The following is a 24,884-nucleotide window of genomic DNA, read 5'->3' as shown; positions in this document are numbered from 1 at the left end:
GTGAGTTAAATTTTATCTTTATTCCTTGACTTTTGGGGTTTTTTTATTATTATTTTTTAATCATAAACTATTTACCTTCTAATAAATTATCGTTGTTTTTTTTTCCTTATATTTAATCTTCTTAAACAAATTATTTATGGTCTTACAATCATTTTCCTTCATAATTGGTGCCAAAAAAAAAAAAAAAAGGAAATAACACATAGGAGAGGAAAAATTGATTCTTATAATCCCACCTTTGGCCGGTTCGCTGTTAATAATCCCACCTTTAGATTATTATTTAATAATCCCACCTTTATAGGGGATCTTCTTCCATTGATCCCTTACAACCGGTAACCTGAACATTGGGTAAACTTTGTTTTTTTTTAATATGAGTGACACATGTCATTAAATAATTGGTACAAAAAAAAAACTAAACTTTTTTGTTAAGAAAATGTTATTGGTCAATTTCACTAATGGTCATATTCTGGGTGTATGGGGTTCACCAATGAGAATATCATTGATTTTTTGTATTTAGAAAAAGGTGATAAAATAATATTGTCGTAGTTCCTTTGTCAAATGGTATGACCCAATGTTTTTAGTAAAGTGAGTTTAATTTTATCTTTATTCCTTGACTTTTGGGTTTTTTTTATTATAATTTTTTAATCATAAACTATTTAACTTCTAATAAATTATCGTTGTTTTTTTTTTTCCCTTATATTTAATCTTCTTAAACAAATTATTTATGATCTTACAATCATTTTCCTTCAGAATTGGTGCAAAAAAAAAAAAAAAAATAAAAAAATAAAAAAATAGGGAAATAACACATAGGAGAGGAAAAATTGATTCTAATAATCCTACCTTTGGCCGGTTCACTATTAATAATCCCACCTTTAGATTATTATTATTTAATAATCCCACCTTTATAGGAGATCTTCTTCCATTGGTCCTTTACAACCGGTAACCTGAACATTGGGTAAACTTTATTTTTTTAATATGAGTGACACGTGTCATTAAATAATTGGTACAAAAAAAAAATAAACTTTTTTGTTAAAAAAAAAACCCAGCCAGCACCAACAACCACCCTAACCCCAACCTCCGGGCAGCCCCTCCTCCGCCGCCGAACCCCCATCCCCACCGCCGGAACCCCCATTCCTACCCCTACCCAGCAAAATCCGGCCTGATTCCAACCCCTACACCCACAAAAACCATTCGAAGCCCTTAATTTCAATGAATAAAAAAAATAATAAAATAAAAATCAATGAATTAATTCCAAGGGATGGCTTGAGGTTGAATTTGGTGGTTTTCGGCGGTTAAAGGGGTTTTCGGCAGCTTGGTGGGGTTTTAAGGATGGTGGTTGTGGTGGTTATGGTGGTTTCGGGGGTGGGATTTGGGTCAGGGGTGATTTCAGGGGTTGCTTTTGGTCGTCGAGATGGTTTTCGGTAATGGGGGGATTACGACCGGCTGTTTTCAGGGTTGGCGGCTGGCCAGTTTTTGGTGGGGCTAGGTTAAGGGTTATGGTTTTCACGGTGGATGGGGGTGGTTGGTGGTTTTTTTTTTTTTCTTTTCAGTTTTTTTTTTTTGAAGTTTTTTTTCAACCAATTACAAAACGACACGTGGCATCTTAACCTATCATAACCGGTTACCAATAGGTTATGGACCAATAGAAGAAGATCCCCTATAAAGATGGGATTATTAAATAATAATCTAAAGGTAGGATTATTAATAGCGAACCAGCCAAAAGTGGGATTATTATAATCAATTTTTCCCATAGGAGATGGTTTTAATCTTAATAAAAATACACTGCTTTATGTAAATATAAACTCATAAAATAGCCATAATGATTTACAGAAGTATCATATAAAAATTCCCTACAGTATATATATATTTTTAATAACACTAGCTGTATGTATCATGTTCTATTACAAATACTCTGTAATTGATACCTCTATTTCACACCCTCAGCCTAATTGGAAGAAAGGAAATTAAAGTTTTAAAAGTAAAATTAACAATTAATTGGATAATTAGAAACAGCAAAAATAAAAAATAAGGTACAATAAATTTCTCACCTTTTGTTTTACATCCAACTATTCAAGTACGCTGCAAAACTAACATGAATTTTTGAATAAAACTGCTACCTCAAATTTCAAGCCACGATCCCTTTGTCTGGATTCAGTTGTCACGTGACTGTTAAACCCAAACTACGGGAGTACTATACGTACGTATTTATATTCCATGATTATTAGTCCCTAAATCAAACAACTTCTTCAGTTGTTATTGAAGCTATTCTTGAATATGAACTCTCAGAAGAGTAAGATCTTCCAGAATATGATCTTCCACTAGGAAAATCAGCTAAATCATCATTATCCATCTCTTTTAATTCCTCGATTTTTTCGACTGCATCTCTTAAACTCCATCTTTTCTCTTCATTCCATTCACAACACCACATTCCAATCTTCAACAACTTCAACATTTCACCCTTACAACTTCTTGATGCTCTCATTTCCATGTCGAACATTTCACTGGACCATTCTTCCTTGATAACGGAATCAACCCAAGTGGCTAACTCGTCGTTCCCACCCTTCCCATGTTTAAGGTAGTTAGCTGGGAACTTCCCTGTTAAGATTTCTAGTATAAGTATTCCAAGACACCACACGTCGGTTTTTTTTGGTTATGGTGTTGTTTTGGGTGAACTCTGGAGACTTGTACGCGGCCATGACTTGTTCACCGTGTTCTTTGTTGATCAATGGTGTAAAGGCATAGTCCGATAACAAGGGTTCAAATTTGTCATCAAGAAGTACATTGGACGATTTAAGGTGCCCGTGTGGTAAGGAGAGTTCGGGGAGCTCCCTATAGAGGTATGCTAAGCCTCTTGCTACTCCCTTGATTATCTTCAACCTTGTAGACCACCTTAGTCCTGGCTGATCCGGAGTTCGCTTTCCTACATATTAGATGATAATATATGAATACATGTTACTTAATGTACATTGTAAAATATGAGTAACAATTTAAGAACCTTTCTTAGGCATTCCAATCTATAAAACATGCACTAGATATGCTCATGGCTAACTATATGTAGAATCTTAAATCGGTAAGTCTAGTATAAGATTTGTGCATGGTAGACCAAGTGTAACATTTTATGAAATTTGGGATGGTGACTTGATCGAGTTGTGACATTATTGAGACAGAGTCACCAAGGGTGCTATGGCAAGGGTTGTCTTATATGTACAAATTAATGAATTGGTCTTTAAATGCAATAATGCAATTAGGGCCCATTATATATGCACGTCACAATTCACAAGTAAGCTATACTTACAGGTCATGACACACAAATATGTCGTTTTAAGCTAAACACAATTATATAACCAAAAAGATTCAACTAGGATGTGTAAAAAGAACTAGAAAGAAATTAAAGCAACATTAATTAGGAGAACTTACCATGAAGATGACTAGCCAAGCTACCATTCTCAACAAAATCAGAAATAATAAGCTTCTCATCCCTTTTATGAAAGAAAGCAACTAAAGGAAGCAAATTAGGGTGTCTTAATCTTCCAAGCTTCTTAATCAACTCTTGAAACTCTTCTTTTCCAACATTATTCATTTGCCTAAACCTCTTAACCACAAAAGTAGGTCCACCTATAATTGCTGCCTTATAAGATGATCCAAAACTTCCACTTCCTAAAACTTCAGCTGAGGCCTTAAGTAAGTCTTGCATCTCAAACTTTTGCCTATCATTTCTTAAGAAACAAAGTTTTCCATTGTCACTTTTCTTGTAACTTGTTGGCCTTTCTAGAGCCCTTGCTTGGTTGTTCGGGTACAAATCGTTCCCACCTTGCTTTAGCTTGGCTTTCTCATGTGGTAGCATCTCTACGTCCCTTGCGGTGATTTGCTTGCCAGTGTTTGTACCCCGGTACTTGGTTAGTACTATGAATACTCCGGTCATGAATAACAATAGTGCGATGGTTATCACAATGATTAATACCATGGATAGAGAGTTCTTGTGTATTGAAGGTTTACATGCTGGTAATGGACTCCCACACAAGCCTGGATTTCCTGTTTGTCATATCAAATACAAGGAAATTAGATACAAAATTCTCCCGCAATTTGTTCAGGATTAGTTGTCAATTGTCACGTCGTCTCAATCCTTCATAATAATCAATTGAAACATAGGTATAAAAGACATTTTGTAATAGGTGCATGCAATTAAATTAGTAACATGTTAGAAATCTACTCACGTAAACCAATACTGTAGAATATAAATTGAATTTACTGATTTTCTATTATATTTTTTTTACAGTTACTACTTTTTACTGAATTAAACTTATTTTTATTGTACTAAACATACTAAACAGAAGTGAAATTATTTTTACTAAATATTATTTGTTTAAGGTGAAAAGAACAGGGTCTTATAAGAGTTAAAAGATTTCCTATTCTTTTCCTTAAAAAAAAAAAAAAAAAAAAAAAAAAAAAAAAAAAAAAAAAAAAAACTATTCTCATTCATTTAGACAAAGTCAAAAACTTGATGGAGTGCATGTAATTGGCAGCCTTTCTAATTATTGACCATATAGCTTAGATTCCTAGAATATATCTTAGCCAAGATCTTTCAATTATTGAAAGCAAAATAGTTAAATGAAACTATTATACTTGTATAAAAAAAATATACTTAAATGAAAGAATGATTTTGCATTAATAAGGATAATTATGCAAGACGGCCTACGTGAAATGAAAATGAAACAATTTGAAAGCAACATAATTAAATCAAATTAATTTTTGGTACGTGTCCCTTAATTTGTTGTCATAAGCATATGAACGTTGAGGTGCGCAAATAAGTTGGTCAAGTGTTTGATTATTTGATGTCTAAACGTGCCCACAACTAATTTTATTTTGCATCATATAGCATTAGTGATATCTATCATAATCTGTTGTTTAAGATGATTAATAGATACCTATAAAATTGACATTCAATTCCATCTAAATCAATTACGTCGTGTTACTATTCGAACAATATTTTATATAATGATATTTTTTTTATTAGTAAAAATACGTAGTATATGTGAATAGTGTAAGAAATAAAATTGTTGCTAAGAACATAGGGCAGTAAATAAATAAGAATAATAGAATTTATATATATATATATATATATATATATATATATATATATATATATATATATATATATATATATATATATATATATATATATATATATATATATATATATATATTATCATGTCTTAATTTAAAAGGTTGCTTGTTAAAAACACTACCTATGGACTACGGAGTCTAGATGGCACACGACCTTAGAAATGTTTTAATTTTTTTTTGGCAAAAACATTAGAACTTCAGGATTTTATTTACTCTCACCACTAAATATGGAAGTATGGAACATATTGAGAGACTTAATTAAGAGTTCAACATTAATATTTCCTAGCTAGATCGCTAACTTGCCATTGCTAAATGATCATAATGACAATAAACTTGTGTAAAAAAGTCATGTATCATCTTTTTTAATTTGGAAAAAAGAATCGGTTCCAAAAAAAAAGGAAAAAATAATAACTTAATCCCCAATTATTTCCAAAAATACATGTTTTTGCTATGTAATTCAATTGCCACTCATTATTCTTGCTTAACGCAGAAAAGTTTTACCATGGACGTTATCATAAATCTTTCTCCACAATTGCACATAAAAATTATTATTATTCACTATTATGCTAAACAAGTCGTCAAAGTTAAAGCGCATCATGAACCTATAAACAAGTCGTTAAAGTAAGTTAAAGAGCACCCTGAACCCTTACAGGACGTCATTTATTAGCTTTAAAATATTGGAAGAACTAAAAAATAACCCAAAGTAAAAAAGAGAAGATTACTCACCCAAATATGTAGAAGTATTCATGTGAGCCAAGAAAGGAGGAACTTGACCATCAAAATAGTTGTTTGATATATTAAACACCTTCAATTCAGAGGACTTAAAATTTGGAACATGCCCATAAAATTGATTATTCTCTAAAGTCACCTCTAATAACATAGGCAAACTAGCCAAAGACTTAGGCACATTTCCTGTAAACGAGTTATTAGCCAAATGCACCTTCTTCAACACGGCCATATGTTCAAATGCATCATCATGGATTTCGCCGGAGAAGTTGTTGTAGGAGAAAAACACCGATCTAAGCCTTCCTAGCTTGTTAATCGCGGGCAATGGACCTTCCAAACTATTATTCATAAAACTAATAGTCCTTAAAGTTGACAATTGAGCTAGTGTGTCGATATCAATAGTCCCCTTTAAGTTCATATTCTCAAGTTGTAAACCAAATAACGAACCTCTATTACATATAACGCCTACCCAATTCCTTGTGTTGTTTGTACAAGGTTGGACAGACGACGTCTCCCAATTGCTTAGGGCATCGGTATTCATGAGGGATTGCTTGAACTTGAGTAGGATTTCAGCATCATTAGCCGCGCAAACAATCTCAACTTGTAAGATTATTACAACCCAAAGAAGAAAAACAACATTGTTTAGCCAAATGGTCTTATGGTAGGCTAACATTATTGTTTTTCGAGCTTGTTAAAACTATGTAGTATAATTTTGTGAAATTTTGAACATTTGGATGAAGAAGAGAAAAAGAAACTAGAAATGGGTTTAAAGGTATAGATGAAATAGTGCTAAGAATTGGTCATTGAATTTGGATATGTTGTTCGTTGTATGTTGTTACTTCTCTTTAGCATATTATTAGCTGTTTAGGCCGGCTTTATAATTAATAGTTTAGATTATATGATAGTTGTTGCTGTTATGATCTTGTTGGTTGGTAAGTTTTTCATCTTAGTCTTGATTAATTAGCATTGATCATTTTTAATAATGATGTATTATATATAGAAGATTATAGTGAGGTAATCATTTATAGTCTTTCTCCACGAACACTTAAAGATGTACTATGTGTTTTCCATATTTTTCAGATTTCTTTTTCTTTTTTAAAAGCTCCCTTGTGTGAAACATACATACTCATATAAGTTTTATATTTATTCATTTTTCTTAATTATATTCTCCAAATGAGCATGTAAAATAAAATTATTTTTAGGTGCACCTACTCTAAGGTGCATGTAAATCTCTACTTTGAGACTGCAGATCCCTTAACCCCCCTTCCCCAATTCCCAAAGGATTTAGCCTGCTAATTTAGTCATGTCAACTCATGCGAGATTCCAGCCCGGTATATCTTTTTAATTAGAAGTGTCTAAAAATTATTCATTCGAAATGCAATCCGACAAAAATCAAAGTGACCCTGAAAAATAGTTTTATACATTTGAGTTGTATGCAAACCATTATCAGATATGACCTTAATCGATTATACCGGATTTCACAACTCTAATCTTATCTATTTTTTTTTTTTTAAAAAAAAAAAAAAAAAAAAAAAAAAAGAAGCCACATTTGATATCCTAGCCCAATTTTTTAACATTGGCCTAGTCTATATTTGGGCCAATGTTTAATTTAATTAGTTTGATGTAGCCCTTGCCCTTAACTACCCTCCACTTTCTCTCAACTAGGCCCGATGTAGTGACCACAAGTCACATGAATTGAAATCCATATTTTATGGTAGGAAAATTAACAAATAAAATAAAAAATTCACATGTGAACCCTTTTTTAATTTTCTCGTGTAGATAATTAATTTTAAAAACTTCTTTTTTATAATAGTCTTGCTGCTTTCATTTTCCTGTCGATCCATTGGGTCAACTGACTCAACTTTCATCTGATTCCCATAATTATTGTCACATTTAAGTTCATCTTTAATGTGTAAAAATTATAAAGGCATCCCTACTATCCTAGTACAATTGAAAGTTGTTTACAAATCACAATTATTATATGAAACTGAATTAGGCTATGTTCTTTTTGACTTATAGAAGATCGTGTTATATGTAGTCGTAAGAAATTCAGATTCTTATACAAACTAAAAGTTTCAAATCCTCAAAACTCGCAAACTTATGATAAATCCAATGATGAATATCTTCTATGAGCAAGTATCGAACACTTTTAATAGTGTCGTTGTTTCCCTCCAAAACCACCAATCAAATGATCAATCTTTGAACAATGAATTTGAAGGAGTAACCATTGAAGAGCAACCTCATATCCCCTTACTTTTGCAAAAGTCTAATGAAAGGTCCGATTCATCTATGCACGATGAGCTTCGCCACTTTCGAAGATGCTTGAAATGGTGTGCACTTGATCTCTCTTCCTCCTTAGGCAAAAACATATCATACCTCACCTTTGTTATCCTCGCGATGGTCATTCCAATCCTAACCACTATATCCGTTAAAATCCCGTCTTCTTCCTCTTCTGATAAGCCTCTTTCATTCAACAAACTAGTACAACTCCCTGAATCCGGCCTAGCCTTTATCGGGTTCTTAACATATATCGATTTTTCAAGGAATATGGCCTTAAGCAACTCTTATTTCTTGATGGTCTAAATGATGATTCTTTAGATGTTCAACTTGGTTACAAGTTTCAAGTAGATAAAGCCTTCAAAAGCCTTGCTTACATCCTACTCCCTTCTTTTATCGTCGAATTTGTGCATAAAATTCTCTTCTTCTCTACTGTTGTTGTTTCATTTCCTGTTATTGGTGTTTTACCAATCAACACAATCATGTTTATATCAAGTTTCATGTCATGGGTGTATAGAACTGGTGTTTTCTTGCTTGTATGTGTCCTGTTTAGGCTAACCTGTGAGCTCCAAATACTTAGGCTCGAAGGCCTAAGACATATGTTCGAGGGTTCAGGGTCCGAGCCTTGTGCTATATTCTTAGAGCATCGTAGAATTAGAGATCAATTCTATGTTACTAGCCACAGATTTTGGTTCTTCATTGTTGGGTGCATGGTTACCATCACAGTTAGTCAATTGGGTGCACTTTTGCTGGTTTTAGCCTCCAAGTCCGACAAGAATTTCTTGAATTCGGGTGATCTTGTGGTAAGTACTCGTAGTCCGTACATCAATCTCTACAATGAACACACTAATTCGTTATTAAAACTTTAAAACTCGTGTATGTAATCGTGCTTCATAATCGATTTAGCCACTTAAATGCCTAAGGAAAATGTAGGTAAAAACAGAACATGACTAAAATTAATGTAACATACTCATATGGTAGTTGGTACATACACAGATAATTAGTGTGTGATATTTGATTTTGTCGACACATTCGGGACCAAAACATCGAAATATAAGTAGAAATCTAAGCCAAGGATTATATTCTTTTTTTTTTTTTTTTTTTTTTTTTTTTTTACTACAAATGTACAAATGGATTAATTGTCTAATTCTTGTGTATAAAAATTTTGTGCTTAAAATTGTAGGTATGTTCAGCAAAGCAATTAAGTGGATTCTTCTTATGTTTGATGGGAGCAGCAAGAATAACACATAGAGCTCAAGGCATTGTTTCGGTCGCTACAAGATGGCACATGCTTATGACTAGTTGCTTTGATAGTTCAAATCATAGCAAAGGTAAGAACTCCTGGAGTCGAAGCTCAGATGATTTCGATCAGTCCTCGTTAGACGAAGCTGTTGTCAAAGACTCAAATGATCAACATTCCTTTCAAACTAGACAAGCTTTAGGTAATTAAATGAGGCTATCTTAATATTTTGCACGAAGAACCACTATTGGCGTTAGTAGTTTACATATAGAGCCGCTAATGCCATTAGCATTTAGCAGTTTCACTATGGGTTTAAAAAATAAACGTGTTCCGTTATTTTAATCTTATGTGACTTGTAGGATTTTTTTTTTGGTCTAATTTGGGTTAATGTTGATTTTCTTTTGTGTAGTGACATACTTGCAGCATAACAATGGTGGGATTACGTTATTCGGATTCGCGCTTGATCGTGGAATGCTTCACACTTTATTTGCATTTGAAATGTCACTAGTTCTCTGGATATTAAGCAAAGCAATTGTACTATCTTGAATGATAATCTCCTGAGTGTCACAGCAAATTCATGTTTCACCCTATTTTGCAACATTTTTTGTGTGGATATACATACCAAATGAGTTCTTGTTTTTGTGAAATGTAATTTTGTTAAAGCAACAAAAAAAAATTACTGTATGTAATTTTTCAACAATCATCCTAGTCATGTAAATTCTATCCTCGGCAATTTTATTTGATAATAATTGCACATGGTTTGGTTCATTCAATCAATTACGGCTTCCAAATAGGTTTTAACTAAAGACTCTATCTATCACGTCTTATTTTCGTCGAAATTAACTTTAATTCATCTAAAATGTATTTATCAATAAACTCATTCTTTATTTTTTTTCAATTACGATCAATTAGGTGGAGGCTTATTGAGAGTTAATCATCTTACAATTCTCATCCTACCTTTTTTAGGCAATAAAAATTTCCATAAGAGGAAGAAAGACTAAATCACAAATTTGGTTCAGTAAAGCCACAAAATTTACGTTTAAATTACCTAAGATGAATATATACACAACAACATGACTCTGTGGCCCAATGGATAAGGCGCTGGTCTACGAAACCAGAGATTCTGGGTTCGGTCCCCAGCAGAGTCGATTTTTTAAAAATATTTTTGCTTAATTTCTTTTCTGTATTTTTAATTTCCTATCATTCCTTGATTGATTTGGCAGATTACTAATCAAATCATATTGTATTTATTTATCCCTTTTATTTTAAATATATCAGGTATTGAATATCATTCTCAAAACTTTAAACCAATTCAATTAAAATAGTTGACATTGTTCGTTTATATACCATCTTAATTAGTATATATTGTTCGTTTGTACAAGGTACATAAATCTTTTAGATTGCCCTTTCTAATGACCTGCAAGTGCCAAGGCACCAAAAAGGCTCTCTATTACCATGCCAAGGGTAGAAATTGTGAGGTGTTACCATCAAATAGCTTACAAAACATTGGTAAAATCATCATCGACACACATTATTATTACTTCTATGTTGTTATCTAAGTTTGATGATAGTTGAAATCTATCAGCTATCAGCTATCAGCCATCAGCCATTTCCATGTTGTGGATGGCTGATGAATTTCCAAAGCCAAAATATATATGCCGTTCATTGTATAAGAAATTCCATGGGTTGACAAAAACCCTAATCTAAGATATTCTTCCTCGAAATACCCCTTTCCTTCCCAAACTTCCCAAAACACCTCATGCTTTTAAACTTTTCGTCCTCAATGTGTACCCTATATAGTCTATACATGTACAAATATATCGATCATCTCCGAGATGAATATGGCAGCCCTGCATTTCCATAAATAGACAAAAATCCATACAGCATTGAATACTAAAAATAGTAACTCTCATCAACAAAATTGATTTACCATTATCAACAATAAAATTGACATGGTCACTAAAGTCTATACCTGTAAAATTAGTCAGTTAGCGCTAAACTGCTATTATAGAGGTCAGAGGTACCTTGTTAACCTTTCTCCACTGCACCACAAAGGTGTTCCAGATTTTTGGCAAGATCTCCAAGGCACGCAACAAGCTTGTCAGCTTTACGTATCACATTTTCAGTCTTCAGGGACTCCTCATTTCTTACACTGGTCAAGTCCTCATCAACATTTTCAGTAACATTTCCTGCAAGTATGGCATGGATCAGCTCTGTGTTCTCCATGAGTTTTGCAGCCAGGATTTGCTCCATGTCTTCAGCAACAGGAGGCTCTGGAATCACATGCTCTACCTCTGTTGCAGGCTGTTTCCTCCCTTCAGATAACCGTTTTTTAGGGATTGACCGGCGCCTTCGCTTTTTGGGTTTTGGACCTAAAGCAAACAATAGTAAACGGAGAAAGCTCAATTTGAATCAAGATATAAGAGAGCATGATAGTTGAGAGGCCTAACAGGTGACATAACTCTTACATAGAGATGAATGGCAGTTATCTGGAAAGGACATACTCTTCTAAGGTTTTCATGGAAAACTAATGGAAGAGTTTCAAACAATATGACTCTTTTGGATCTGGTCAAATACTTAATCAAGGGCTGGAGAGATAACCAATAGTACCCCTTTGGGTGAGCATAAACCTTAACTGCTTAAAATCCCCTCATAAGTCAAAAGTCTAGGTAAACTACAACAAAATGCAACACAAATGTCCCACTCACAATTGGGTATGTATACTATGCAAGGTGCAATACACAAGGAGCCAGTAAGGCGAGAAGTATAGTCAGCTGTATACTCCTCAGAGTGTTTAGAATTCAGTCCACTCTCACCCATTCTTCTCATCAAAAGCAACGACTACTTTACCATGGTTGTACCAAAATAACCCTTCCCTTCTCCAAAGCTATTTAAATTGCCCCTGAGTGGTTGAACAGAGATGTGGATCACTCCTCAGTAGGGGAGTGGAAGCAGAACACTAATTCAATCAAGCAGCTTTTCTATTACTAAATTTAGTCCAAATAATAAGTAGTACTCATGTTCAAGACCACTATTTTGGGGTATTTACAGGTGGCTAACAGCCTTTCTTCACAAAATTTAGCTGGTTTTAGATTGTTTTACTCAGATAAGGTCAAATTCAATTTCTAATCATATAATAGTTCAAATCTCAATAGATAGGGACCATAGGGTTGGTTCAGGACCTTAATTAGCCAGCTGCTAGGGGAAAGTAGGTGGACAGAATTGCTATTTCCTTATCTAAAAAAGGCACCCCCTCTGTCCCATATTGCTTGCAACACTGATTGATATGCTTAAATTTGCACAACTTCACCCATCAATGTCTTTAATTATCTATTAGTAAAAATCATAAAAAGTTAGAATATAAATTAAGATAAAAACAATATCATACTATAATTTGTTTTTAGATATCAGGGGAAATTTTGGTCAAAATAGGTTATAGTCAAACTAAAGCAAGTATTGGGACGAAGGGAGTACTACTAAACAAATTAAAATCAAAAAGGGAAATCGACTTAGAGAAAAATGGCAGAAGCATCACATGTCAAAAGTATTTTCACCATGCAAAGGAACTACATTCATGATTTGTGAAGAAAAACATATTACCGGATTCCTCAGCATCAAGAACATCAACCTCTCCAGCATCCGGATCACATTCTGGGTCTGTATCTGCCCTATCTGATGCCTTCATGAAATCCTCCATAGCTTTATACAGGTCTTTGTCAAATTCCAAAGGAAGGCCAGCTTCTTTTCTCCTATCACATCCAAGAGACCAGTAAGAATCACTCCCAGAGTTCAATTTCCATTCCTTGACAAGATTGTAATCAGCAAGCAAGGACTGCCACTTTCTGCGGCACTGGTTTGCAGTCTTTCCTACTCCCAGTGCAGTACAAGTTTCTGATATAATGGTCCATTTTTGATGAGTTGACAGAGAATTTTTCCAGTCCCCTTCAACAGCAGCAATTTCATTCACAAGAATAAGCATATCTTGTGCAGTCCACACCGCTGCTGCTTGTAAATGTGATCTGGTGCATCGAGAACCAGAAATTGATTCTGCAAGTTGACCCACATCTGCTTCCCTCATTGTGTCCACTATCTGTTTCAGGAAGCTCAAGCAGCTCCTTCTCGTTCTTTATTAAGTTAATTAAAGCACATGACACAGCTACAAGTCAAAAAAGAGAAGATTAGTTGGTTAGCTACATTAGCATGCATAATTTACAAGATGATATTTTCAATTTAGATATCATATGTTACATGTCACTCATGAAACCCATGGTTGCTCTGACGAGAAGTCAATCTTCAATGGTTAGGATAGTAAGAAGATGAGCTAACAGCCCGACACTAATGCTACCATTTTGAGAATTGCCTCTCCTGGCTTTAAGATATATACAATATACCACCTACACACATTTGGTAGCCGTGCAATAATAGGAATGAATATAAAGTGTAATAGTATGGAAAACAACCTACTATCTCCATGCACAGTCTCATCCCCCAAGCTTGTGTTTTCTTCATGCTTTTCCATTACCATCCATTACAACTTGGGAGGTGGTATTAGGAAAATATAAACAATTTGGGGGTCATCTTGAGTGATCATGCGAATGAACATTGATTTTCTTTTCATATTTATACACACATTCATTCTCATTACTGTAGTTTATAACTGATTACCACATAGGCCGCAATATATTACGTAAAACGACTTAAAGTATAAGAATTAGTTAGCAATGTAGCTTTACAACCCCCCCCCCCCCCCCCCACCCCCTGCTCATCTTTACTTCTAATTGCAACATACCCTTCCAGCTGGACTTACTCACTATAAACCTGCAAAGCTACCAATAGCTACCATCTTTCAGTCCTCATCCTTCCTCACTCATCCCTCTTCAACCCCTAGCATTGCCAACCAGGATTCTTTCAGCCAACAAACAAAGCAAAGAGATACCTAATGCATATTCTGAAGTTATATTACTAGTTCTCATATATTTCATGCTTGCTTAGATGCTTACTTCATACCCAGCCCAAAAAGACTAAAGACAAGCCTAACTAAAGCCATCTACCACAAAAGTAAGCTATCCACTTCATGCACTACCTTGTGCTCCACAAAAAACTAAAGGTCTTATTTAAGAAATACAACCTATGGACACTTAAAGTTCCTATATTTAGTCCACAATGAAGAATCAAGTGTCCATACCCAATCAACCATCAGAATATTTACTATTTAGGATCCAATATGTATTATTATTTGCAGCATTTAGTACTCTCTCCATCCCATAATAGTTCGAACACTTATCTTAGCACATAAATTTAGGGGATAAGTTGTTGAGTTGTTATCAATTACTTCCGCCGTATCAAATTAGTTGACATGTTTCTTTTATCACGTTTGTCAATGCATAAATTAATCAAAAATATATTTAATTATACTATTGAAAAAAAAAATACTAGAAATTGAATTTTTATTAAGTACACATTAAAATGGATCTAACAATATCCAACATGACTATATGTAGTCATATCTTTGGTAAAAAAAAAATGTATTCATATCTATAATTCACACATGTTATTCAAAGTGAAGATTATGAATAGTGTTAAAAGTCAAAATGTGACAATTAATTTGGAACGGAGGTAGTAATATCTAATAAAAAAGTGTTTGTGATTGGAGATAGTGGGTATTACTTTTGTAGAAGTAGATGCGATAGAAAATACTGAGGTTGATTATTGAATGTGAAAGTGGGGGAGAGATCTATCAAAATAATAATGGGGTCTTTCTCGGCAGGTAAAAGAGAGTATTCAAACTATTATGGGATTGGAAGGAATAATACAATTAAACATGATAAACACCAATTGTATCGATTACTAATCTGAATTGGTATAGCACCCTGACAAGTGACAACTAGGGCAATTTCTCCTGTAATATAAATGTAAAAACCCTTGTAATGACCATTGAATTGGACATGTAAATCAAACTTTTAGTGAATCTAATCAAATTATAATGTCACATTCTACGCCACAACTCAGGCCATTATGATCTCGAGTCGAACCAAGTCCAACTCAATATCACTAGTCAGGGTTTGATCTAACCTGGCTCATGTAACTTGTGAGCAAGCTCATATTTTTATAACCTCTACTCACATGCAACATGTCCAATCAAACTGACTGACAAATAAAAGTTCCAAATCTCTGGTAAGAAAATAACAGATAACAACATAAGGACCAGCATGTAGCAAAAGGCACTAATTGCAGACCACACTCTACAGCTAATCAAATACAGAGCAATACATGCCACTATTGCAAATCTGGAATTTATTCCATATTTGCTTTACTTCAATTATGATCCTTGATTCAAATTCCAATACTATACAATAAGCCTTCCAACAGTGAAATCACTATTTAATTCTCCACTCAGATAAGTTTAAATGAAATCTATAATAAGAACATGAAATGAAGCTCCTCAAGGCTAACCCCCTTCCCAAAAGGCCTCCTGCGCCTATATAATAATTGTCTGAAATAAATCGATGCTCCGTCCTCAAGTGAGAACAAGTTGCTACAATAGACTATTCACACTCTAGTAGGATTTCAACATATATACTACTGAGCTATTAAACAATATCCAGGGAATGGAAATAATTGCTTCTACGGAATTTTCCTTGGAGAGAGGGGAGAGAAGGTCCAATTGTAAACATCTCTAGGTGCCATGTCAGCTCCAACAATCTGATAAGAAAGATTAGTATATTGATTGAAGAGTCCAAAGAAAGTAGCCATAAGATCACCATTACTGTGAGACAATGAATTGCCCTTGCTTTCTAATTTGGATGCAGGTTACTTAGCTAAACCCACATGCAATCCTTCCTAGCCTTATAATCCTTACCAATAGGTATAAAGTCCACTCTTACCTTATCCGAAGAATGTCAAAAAAAAGGTGGACTACTGGACTAGTATTGGAACAGACAGTGACTGCATGAATACCTCCAGATAGATGCAAAACTCCAATTCTCTGCCAAGTGCCAACACACTAAACACTAATACCACATGCCATTTCATCCATAATCTCCTCATACATCATATAAGGCCTCAATAAGTACATAATAAAGGATTGTAGAGACAATGGAACTTAAGTTCCCTCATAGGTAAAAAAAAAAAACTCCAAACTTTCTATCCCAATTAATTTCACTGACAAAATTCTACAGCAAAACTCATTTCAAGATCATCACAACAAACAAATTATAGAGAGAGAGAGGGAAAAAAAAAAAACAGTAATAATTGAGTTCTACTCTTCACAACGGAGATAGAGTACCCAAAGTAGTTTACACTAGTACTCAAACTCTTAAAGTATCAGCTGATACTAATAAGAGTTACAAACTCCATATATGAGCAGGATTACAAATGTCAACGCATGTATGTCTTACAACATATAGCCAATTTGTTTTTTTTTTTTCAAAGAATGTAATACCTAAAATATGGTTTTGTGATCTACCATTCTTTAATCCTTAACTTTCCTACTAGATTAGTCAACTTTTAGTTAAATCTCCCCATAACAGTATAGCACCACAAACTTTCCTAGCTTAACTTTGCCTTCTCAAAAGCTTCATCCAAGCATTACCCATTTTGTGCATCCACTAGGGTCTCCATTTCTTATATCATTATTCATTGAAAGAATTATACTCCGAGAATATTAACATTGCTTTGCTAGCAATATATACAGTGTACAAAGATTAGGCTAAGCCCCTAATTTAGCTATAAACAAGGTAACTAAATAATCTTAAGGCTAAACATAAGGAAACGTAAATATCCACAATAATATTTACACATATCTTAACATTCATCACCCTTAACCTCTTTCTCTCAATGATATCTTACTCCTCGGACGATGATAGTGACTGCAGGTTCCGCTCAAGCGCATCAGTTATTTTATTTCTACTTCTAACCACTCCCTCTTTTCAAACTAATAGTCACATCGAAAGTATTATTGTAATTTGAACTAGTAACGCAACAACTAAATCCGCACCAAAGTAAGCAACCACTAAAAATTGAAGACAACAAAACAAAATTGAAAAGTAATTAAGAATTTAAGACTCCCCCATAATTCAAAAGAGTTTATCCACAAAAAAATAAAAAAATAATTTGCATAAAATATCAGCAAATAAAATTACAAACCCGCAACAAACAAGTAGAACAATCAAATTTTGGCACAACATAGATTATATAATTCACAATTAATAGAATAAAAATTGAAAAAGAAGAACAATAAAGCTGAAAAAAACGAGGAATTTGAGAAGAAATTAAAGAGGAGAATAGAAATTACGATTCGCTTTTTACCTGGAATTGAAGTTGAATTACATGAATACAGACGAATTTGGAGTTATAAATTAGGGTTGATGTTGCCGCCGATTACCGGAGAATGGAGTAGGTTGGTCGGAATCCATGAAAATTAATTGTAAGAAATAAGGAATGGCAAACCCTGACCCGACACGAAAACCCGAACCGAACCCGACCCGAAGTTACTGAGAGAGACCCGAACCCGACCTGAACCGAACCCAAACAATTCGAATTCGACCCGATTTGACCCAAATTTCATCTTTCGTAATAATATTAAGTTTTACACTATTTTTAATAGTTTCTAAGCATAACCCGAAATCGACCCGAAATCTGATCCGAACCCGACCTGCTGACCCGAATTGCCACCCCTAGAATTTATATTTGAAATAGTGTAAGAAAAAGGTAGAAAAGGGCAGCTTAGATCGCGGGAATCGTAGATCACTTGTTTTCTTTGATTTTGGAAGTGAGATACCAAATACAGAGTACTCCGTATGTAAATAAATACGGAGTTACGGAGTACTCTATATGTAAATCCAAAGTGTATTACTCCCTTCGTTTTTAAATAAGAAAGTAATAAAATATAGAGGTAGTGGGGTAATTGGGAGAATAAAAAATTACAAAAAGCAAAAGTAATTGAAATAGTTGGAGGAGAGAGAATATGAAATTAATAAAATATGATTTATGTTGGGTCGACTATGTGAGAGAAATGAATTAAATAGTAAAATGTTTCCAAATAGAAAAGTGGAGCAAGTATTTAAAAACGGTCAGAAATTAAAAGTGGAGCAAGTATTTATAAATAGAGGGGGTACTATGTTAGGCACAACATTAAAATTAAGTTTAGCGGGAAATATTATACCTTTCAATTTGAAACTATGTGTGACCTGGGCACATTTCCTGTACGTACTCCGTAGTATGTTACTCCGTAGTATGTTACTATGTTAGGCACTAGTACATTCAAATTAAAATCGGATAAGTTGATGGACGATGGTACCAACTCTATTAGAAAGATGGAACATTTCAACGTTGAGGTGTGGTATCCCTTAGAGCATCAACAATGATGTAAAGATAAGTCTTTACATGCAATTTTTAAATAATTGGAGCTAATAGTTTATATTCCTCCTTTGTTATATATTGTGAATGCTCATAGCCCTTAAATATTTCCAATTGGGGGCATTTTGTGCTTGCTATGATTAAATCCCTAGACCTAATAAGGGGTCTTCATAATTCTAATTAAAACCGAAATCCAATTCAATTCAAGCCAAATTATTAATTCGGATCGGATCGGATTGAGATTTTTTTGAAAATTCGGATTTTCGGATTGGATCAGTTTGACCCTAATTGGATCCAATCCAATCCGAAAACCAAATTGTAAAATTAAGCTTGTATAAATATGGGTTTCTTTGTTTTTTGAAGTTTAGCTCAAATACTTACTACTACATAAAATAAATTAGGGAGACTTTGTACTAATTAATTAATGCCTTGATGTTGAACTATTTATTTTAATCATGATTTTGAAGACTTGTATTTATATTAAAGCTTTATTTTTATAATTGTATTAGGCGCTAAAAAATAATGTATTATAATTTGGATGTTCGGATCGGATCCAAATAATGTATTACATTGAATTGAATTGGGAGAGAAATTCGGATCGGATCGGATTGAAAAATTGAAAACCGAATTATATTTCGGATTGGATCGGATTTGGACTAAATCCAAACCAAAAATCGAACGGACACCCCTAGACCTAATGAGCTGCATAAAGTTTTAAGCATGAATTGAAATGTCATTGCCACAGTGCTTCGACGGTGATACATTTGTAGTATTAACAACATATAACTGTAATTTGAAAACAACTTGATATTGTCCAACTACTATATTGTTGGTATATATCAAATATATTAATTATTTTTACCACCACCATCCCCACTCCTACCACACAACCACCTCTCCTCCCCCCCACCCCCTGATTACTGGCCCCTCCCCTTCCCACCGGCGACCCCAACCCCTCCTTCCTCAGTTGGCACGACTTTGCAGTCCCTTCACAAACCCTAACCCCACCGCTTTCCCCTTTGTAATCAATCGCCGGAAAGTTTGGTTATGCGCACTCCCACAAGTCCACAACTAGTATAGCAAAAAGTTATGGACGTACAACGGATAGAGGTACTGTATATAGCAAAAGTAATGGACGTACAAGGAATAAAGATAGATGTAAGTACAATTATATTAACAAAGATAAAAGCTAAATTCAGGCTTAGGACGAGAAATTAGCCAATACAGTATTGTAAACTTGCATTCTTGCAAAAGCAAATTACAAGCATTCATAAAACAAGTGTTACGGAAATAACATTTACTTTTATTATCTACTCGTATATAATCATCAAGTTCCATCAAAAATAAAAATATAATCATCAAGTTTCTTGGTTGTTGGAGACTGAATGTACGTACTTGTATGATAAAACATGTAATGGACACTTTAGTTTCATTTTATTTTTGTGGGTCATTTATTCACCATACAAACAGGAGTCAACATTTCTGAATTTGAAGGCATCGACTTCAACATTTTCAATACCAAAAATCGATCCCACATATAGGCATTGCAGATTTGCAAGATTCATGATCAAATTCCTTTTTTTTTTGTTAAAAGAGGGCACGAAATCAAATTAAACTAAAGCAAAGTGCATGCATACAAAGGGTACGATTACGTTACAACACTAGAGCTTTGTTGTAAGTCCTGACTCTTAAAATCATTCGCTGCTCAAAAGACTAAGACACTAAGTCATGCAAATAAAGAGGATTACAGCTTATTACAGGTCTATCAAACCAGACTACACAAACATTAATAGTGAACTTGTCCCGTGCCTCCTTTGCCAAAGCATCTGCCACCATGTCGGTATATCGCCCCTCATACTGAATTCGAAATCCACTGTCCTGAGCCAGCAACACCCTACAATCAGAGATGAGATTGTATGACACATGAGTAGTAATGTAATTGTCTAGGATAGCAGTGAAAATCCTCTGACAATCAGAAGCAAAGGTAACATTATCCCATCCCCTAATCTGAGCCTGAAGCATGGCATAGCTCGAATGGAGCCATAATTTATTTATGTATAGTGATTAAAACAATAAAATGGCATCATACCTGCAAGTGAATAATAGAACATTAATACCTCACCAAGATACGATTAACTAAAAGAAATCTAACATATTCTTAGTCAAATTCCTTTATCTATTTATTGACAAGTACAGAGTTAAAAAAAAGACCTTAATCAACAGCTTTTGTCCTTTTGTCCTCGGCGAACAACCATACCACCCCCCTGGCGAAGTAAAAATTTCCATTTTATATTTTCTTGTTGTCCAACCGTTGGCAAGAAGTTGTCGATCAAGCAGAAGACATTGACATTTTGAAGTTGATACATCACAGGTACATATCGAAAGTTAACCACCAGAAGGACAAGCCATATGCCACTTTCCAGGGCCAAAGCAGGGATATATCCACTACTTGCATCTCTTCTCTTCGGAACTTCCTTAATCTGAGGAGAACACTCTTTTTGTTAGAAGAGCCCATGGAAAGATTAAAAGGGGAATGAAGGGACAGAATTGCAACTAGTATTAGTGGGAGTGCATATAGGCGCATAGGGCCCATGTATTTTGCATGTATATAGGAGGGCAATCGGGGATTCGGTGGTACATCTTCTCTCTTTTAATGGTACAGTGGTATATTTTATGTATTATTATGCATGTATAATGTATCATTAAAATATAATTTGTCTGAATAGTACTTTTTATGTACTGTTATACATTTAGGGGTACTTTTTGTTATCATATTTTCTGCCACCGATTTTTCTCAAATTTCCATTTACAAAAATGTCATTATATTTGCAAGTGAAATATATAGGACCTATGCGCCAATACTTATTCTACTAGTGGATTAATAGGCCCAAAGATGACCCCATCAAGTGCAACTTTAGAGGCAACAAATTAAATCGTAGAGAATTTTGTTGCATTCCCGAGGCAACAAACCGTAGAGAATTTGGTTGCCTTACCATTTCCATTTCAGATAAAGATCTAGTCCTTTATACCTACAAGACATAAAGGGAGACCAACAAACTCAGAACTTGCTTAGTTAAGCGAATAATAAACAAGATTTCCTCCAACAACGGATAGTAATGTCCATGCAAATTGGCATGGAACAAGAGCTAGAAGTGCCAAAAATGAGTGGACACATAAATTCCCCACATCGACAAACGGTGATTTATTCTGAAATGGTTTTTGGAATGATAGAGAGTGAAAGATTAAATGGGAAAGTATTAATAAATCTAAACATGGGAAGATTTATTGCGGCACATTCTACAAGAGCCCTCATTTCATTATCTCTCTTCTTTTCATTTCACAATATTTATGGATTTATCACAAGTCGATAATTAGTGTGTTAAGTATTCCTGTCTTTGCCCTGACCGTCTGCATGTATTTGATCATAGTCGGATGTGTGGCCTCATAGTCACCGTGGTATTGGCTAACGACCAACTATGAATCAGAGCAGGCGTCAATTTTCTTTGCTCCTACCGCCTTACACATGTGTATACCGGCTAGCAGGGCTTCATACTCAGCTTCATTGTTTGAAGTTTGAACCGTAGTGCATATTCATACTTGTCCCCTTCAGGAGACTGACAGATAATCCCTGCACCACAGCCGTTCATAGTAGAGCTCCCATCTACATACACTTTCCATACCTAATTAAGATTTTCCGGTTCAACCGGCCGTGATTTCAAGACTTTGCATTTCAATAGCCCATTTGAGCATTCTCCCGGATGACTCTAAGGTTGTCATTGGCCGCTTGAAGGGTTGGTCTGTGTAGACTACCATCGGATGTGCCAAGAAGTATGGCTTCAACTTTTTGACTGCCATGAAAAGAGCAAGACTAAATTTCTCAACCATTGAGTACCGAAGTTCAGCATTTTGAAGCATATGGCTAATGAAATAGACCACGAGTTGATTGTCATCTCTCTTAGCAACGAGAACAGCACAGCATGATCTGAGACGGCTAGGTACACGTCAAGCGTCTCCTTGGGCAGAGGGCTAACAAGCCTTGGCAAGGAGTGCAGATGTTCTTTCAGTTTTTGGAAGGCCGCCTCAGCATCATTTCCCCATTCAAACATGGTCTTCTTTCTGATTACTTAGAAACAATAGAGGCACTTGTCCCCTGACCGGCAGAGGTCCCCAATGCAGCCAGACAACCGGTGAATTTTTGAATTTCCTTAACAATGCGGGGTGACTTCATGTCAATGACCGCCTGAATCTTCTCCGAATTTGCCTCTATCTCTCTATGATCAATCAAAAATTCAAGAAACTTCCCAGACTCAACACCAAAGACACACTTCTTGGGATTGAGCATGACCTTGTGCCGCCTGAGTGTGGTGAAGATTTCTCGAAGGTCAGCAAGATCATCCGTTTGTAGCTTGGATTTGACTATCATATCATCAATGTACGCCTTTACGTTTCTTTCAATTTGATTAATAAAGATCGTATTAATCATTCGTTGAAAAGTAGCAGGAGCATTTTTCAAGCCAAACGGCATCACAGTATAACAGAATAACCCCTGATCAGTGACCAATGTCGTCTTCTCTTGATCTTTCTTCCACAGGGGTATCTAATGAAAGCCTGAATAGGCATCCATAAAACTCATCAAAGCATGTCCGGCTGTAGAGTCGGCCAGACTGTTGATCTTTGGAAGCGGATAAATGTCCTTTGGACATGCCTTGTTCAAATCAGTGTAATCGACACACATGCGCCAGGTCCCATTCGGCTTCTTCATAAGAACAACATTCGCAACTCAATCTAGGAAGTGACATTGCCGAATGAACCCAGCGTCTAACAACTTCTTGACCTCGGCAGTTGACGCGTGAGATCTTTCCTCGCCGTGATTTCTTTTCTTTTGCCTAACAGGCTTCTTCTTTGGATCAACGGCGAGATTGTGGACAGCAAGATCCGGGCTGATGCCTGCTGGCATCACTTCCACTTCAAAGGCAAAAATTTCCTTGAATTCCTTCAGTAGGTTGTGCAAGTCTTCCCCCAACTTCGCAAAAGCAACCGTCCCAACCTTTACAGTTCGCTCCGAACGTGTGTCATCTAGAGAGATGTCAATGTGTTCACCAACCGGCTGGGGACAGAGGTCATCTTACCGTTCCCCGGTCAGTGATTGATATTGCTTATCTTTCTTGACAGTCACCAATTGGTTAGCCTTTCTTTTCTTGCTGCCTGCTGGTGGGGCAGATGATTTGGAATCCTTGACATCGTCAAGGTCTATTGGCTCCGCGTCCCGACCAACTGTCGTGGGCTTGACGTTTGAGAGATAGCACTCTCGAGCCGTCTTCTAATCCCCATTCAAGGAGCCAACAGAACCATCACCTTTCTCGAATTTTAGCAACATGAGGGATGGGATAATGACGGCCTTCAATTGGTTTAGATTCGGACAACCTATTATGAGGTTGTAGGCGGTTAGCTTTTTTACGACCCAGAACCGGAGGACCATATTGCGCCCTTGCCCCCTCTCCCCCAGCCGAATGGGTAGATCATTCTGGCCGAGTGGGTGCACAACTCCACCCCAAAACCAACCAAGGGGTGAGAGACCTGGTCCATGCTGCCTAGCTTGTACTTCAGCTTGGACAGACAATGCCAATTGATAATGTCAAACGAATTGCCTATATCAATAAGGACCCGACCAACCTTTTGGTTGGCCACCTTACATTCAATGACAATGGAGTCGTCATGCAGCCGGCGGATTTCGCCCTGGTCCTTTTCAGAGATAACGACCTCAGGAAAGGTATCGGCAGACGTCTGGCCTTCATCGACCGAGCTGACAACCATCTGTCTGACATGGTCCTTGGTGCCTCAGATAATTGGGCCCCACAGGCAAAGCCGCCTGCAATGGTGCAGATCATGTCCGGATTAGTGTCTGAACCACTATCAGCCTTTACTGACTTTTTTTATGGTTGCTTGGGGTCCGTCTTCAAGGTCACCTTGGACTTGAGGATGTAAGAATTCAGCACACCCTTATCAGCTAATCTATCCAGCAACCGCTTGAGGCTATAGCAGTCGTTGGTATCATGCCCAATGTCCTCATAAAAGTGACAATACTTGTTTTTGTTTCGATTTTTTGGCCGGACCTTTCATCGTCGCGGGCTTCTCAAGCACCACCCGGTCTTTGATTTCCATG

At 35.6% G+C, this 24,884-nt stretch overlaps 1 protein-coding gene, 1 non-coding gene and 2 pseudogenes across 2 annotated transcripts; 2 read left to right on the top strand and 2 right to left on the bottom strand.

The window, feature by feature from the left end:
- Positions 1–888: 888 nt before the first annotated feature.
- LOC110710404 lies at positions 889–6,569 on the bottom strand (annotated as a pseudogene).
- Positions 6,570–7,827: 1,258 nt separating this feature from the next.
- On the top strand, positions 7,828–10,109 carry LOC110710268 (annotated as a pseudogene).
- A 330-nt stretch (positions 10,110–10,439) lies between these two features.
- Positions 10,440–10,512, top strand: TRNAR-ACG. Its single transcript has one exon. It is a non-coding gene; the product is annotated as a tRNA-Arg (tRNA).
- A 679-nt stretch (positions 10,513–11,191) lies between these two features.
- LOC110710370 lies at positions 11,192–18,036 on the bottom strand. The gene is made up of 3 exons (XM_021888659.1): positions 17,672–18,036; positions 12,965–13,520; positions 11,192–11,736 (listed from the first exon to the last, which is right to left on the bottom strand). The coding sequence occupies exons 2-3, from the start codon at positions 13,440–13,442 to the stop codon at positions 11,393–11,395; spliced, it is 822 nt and encodes a 273-aa protein (XP_021744351.1). The 5' UTR covers positions 13,443–13,520; positions 17,672–18,036; the 3' UTR covers positions 11,192–11,392.
- Between the last annotated feature and the right edge of the window lie 6,848 nt (positions 18,037–24,884).

This window comes from Chenopodium quinoa, unplaced genomic scaffold (assembly GCF_001683475.1).
Source record: "Chenopodium quinoa cultivar QQ74 unplaced genomic scaffold, ASM168347v1, whole genome shotgun sequence".
Classification (NCBI taxonomy): domain Eukaryota; kingdom Viridiplantae; phylum Streptophyta; class Magnoliopsida; order Caryophyllales; family Amaranthaceae; genus Chenopodium; species Chenopodium quinoa.
The sequence above is the reverse complement of the archived record's forward strand: the minus strand, read 5'-3'. Positions and strand labels throughout refer to the sequence as shown.

What these genes read in the sequence shown, in the direction of transcription:
- LOC110710370 (XM_021888659.1), bottom strand. Translation starts at nt 13,442, where the DNA reads ATGAGGGAAGCAGATGTGGGTCAACTTGCAGAATCAATTTCTGGTTCT. An exon ending in TCTTGATGCTGAGGAATCCG is followed by an intron (nt 11,737 to 12,964) that starts GTAATATGTTTT and finishes TGTTTGCTTTAG; the next exon opens with GTCCAAAACCCAAAAAGCGA.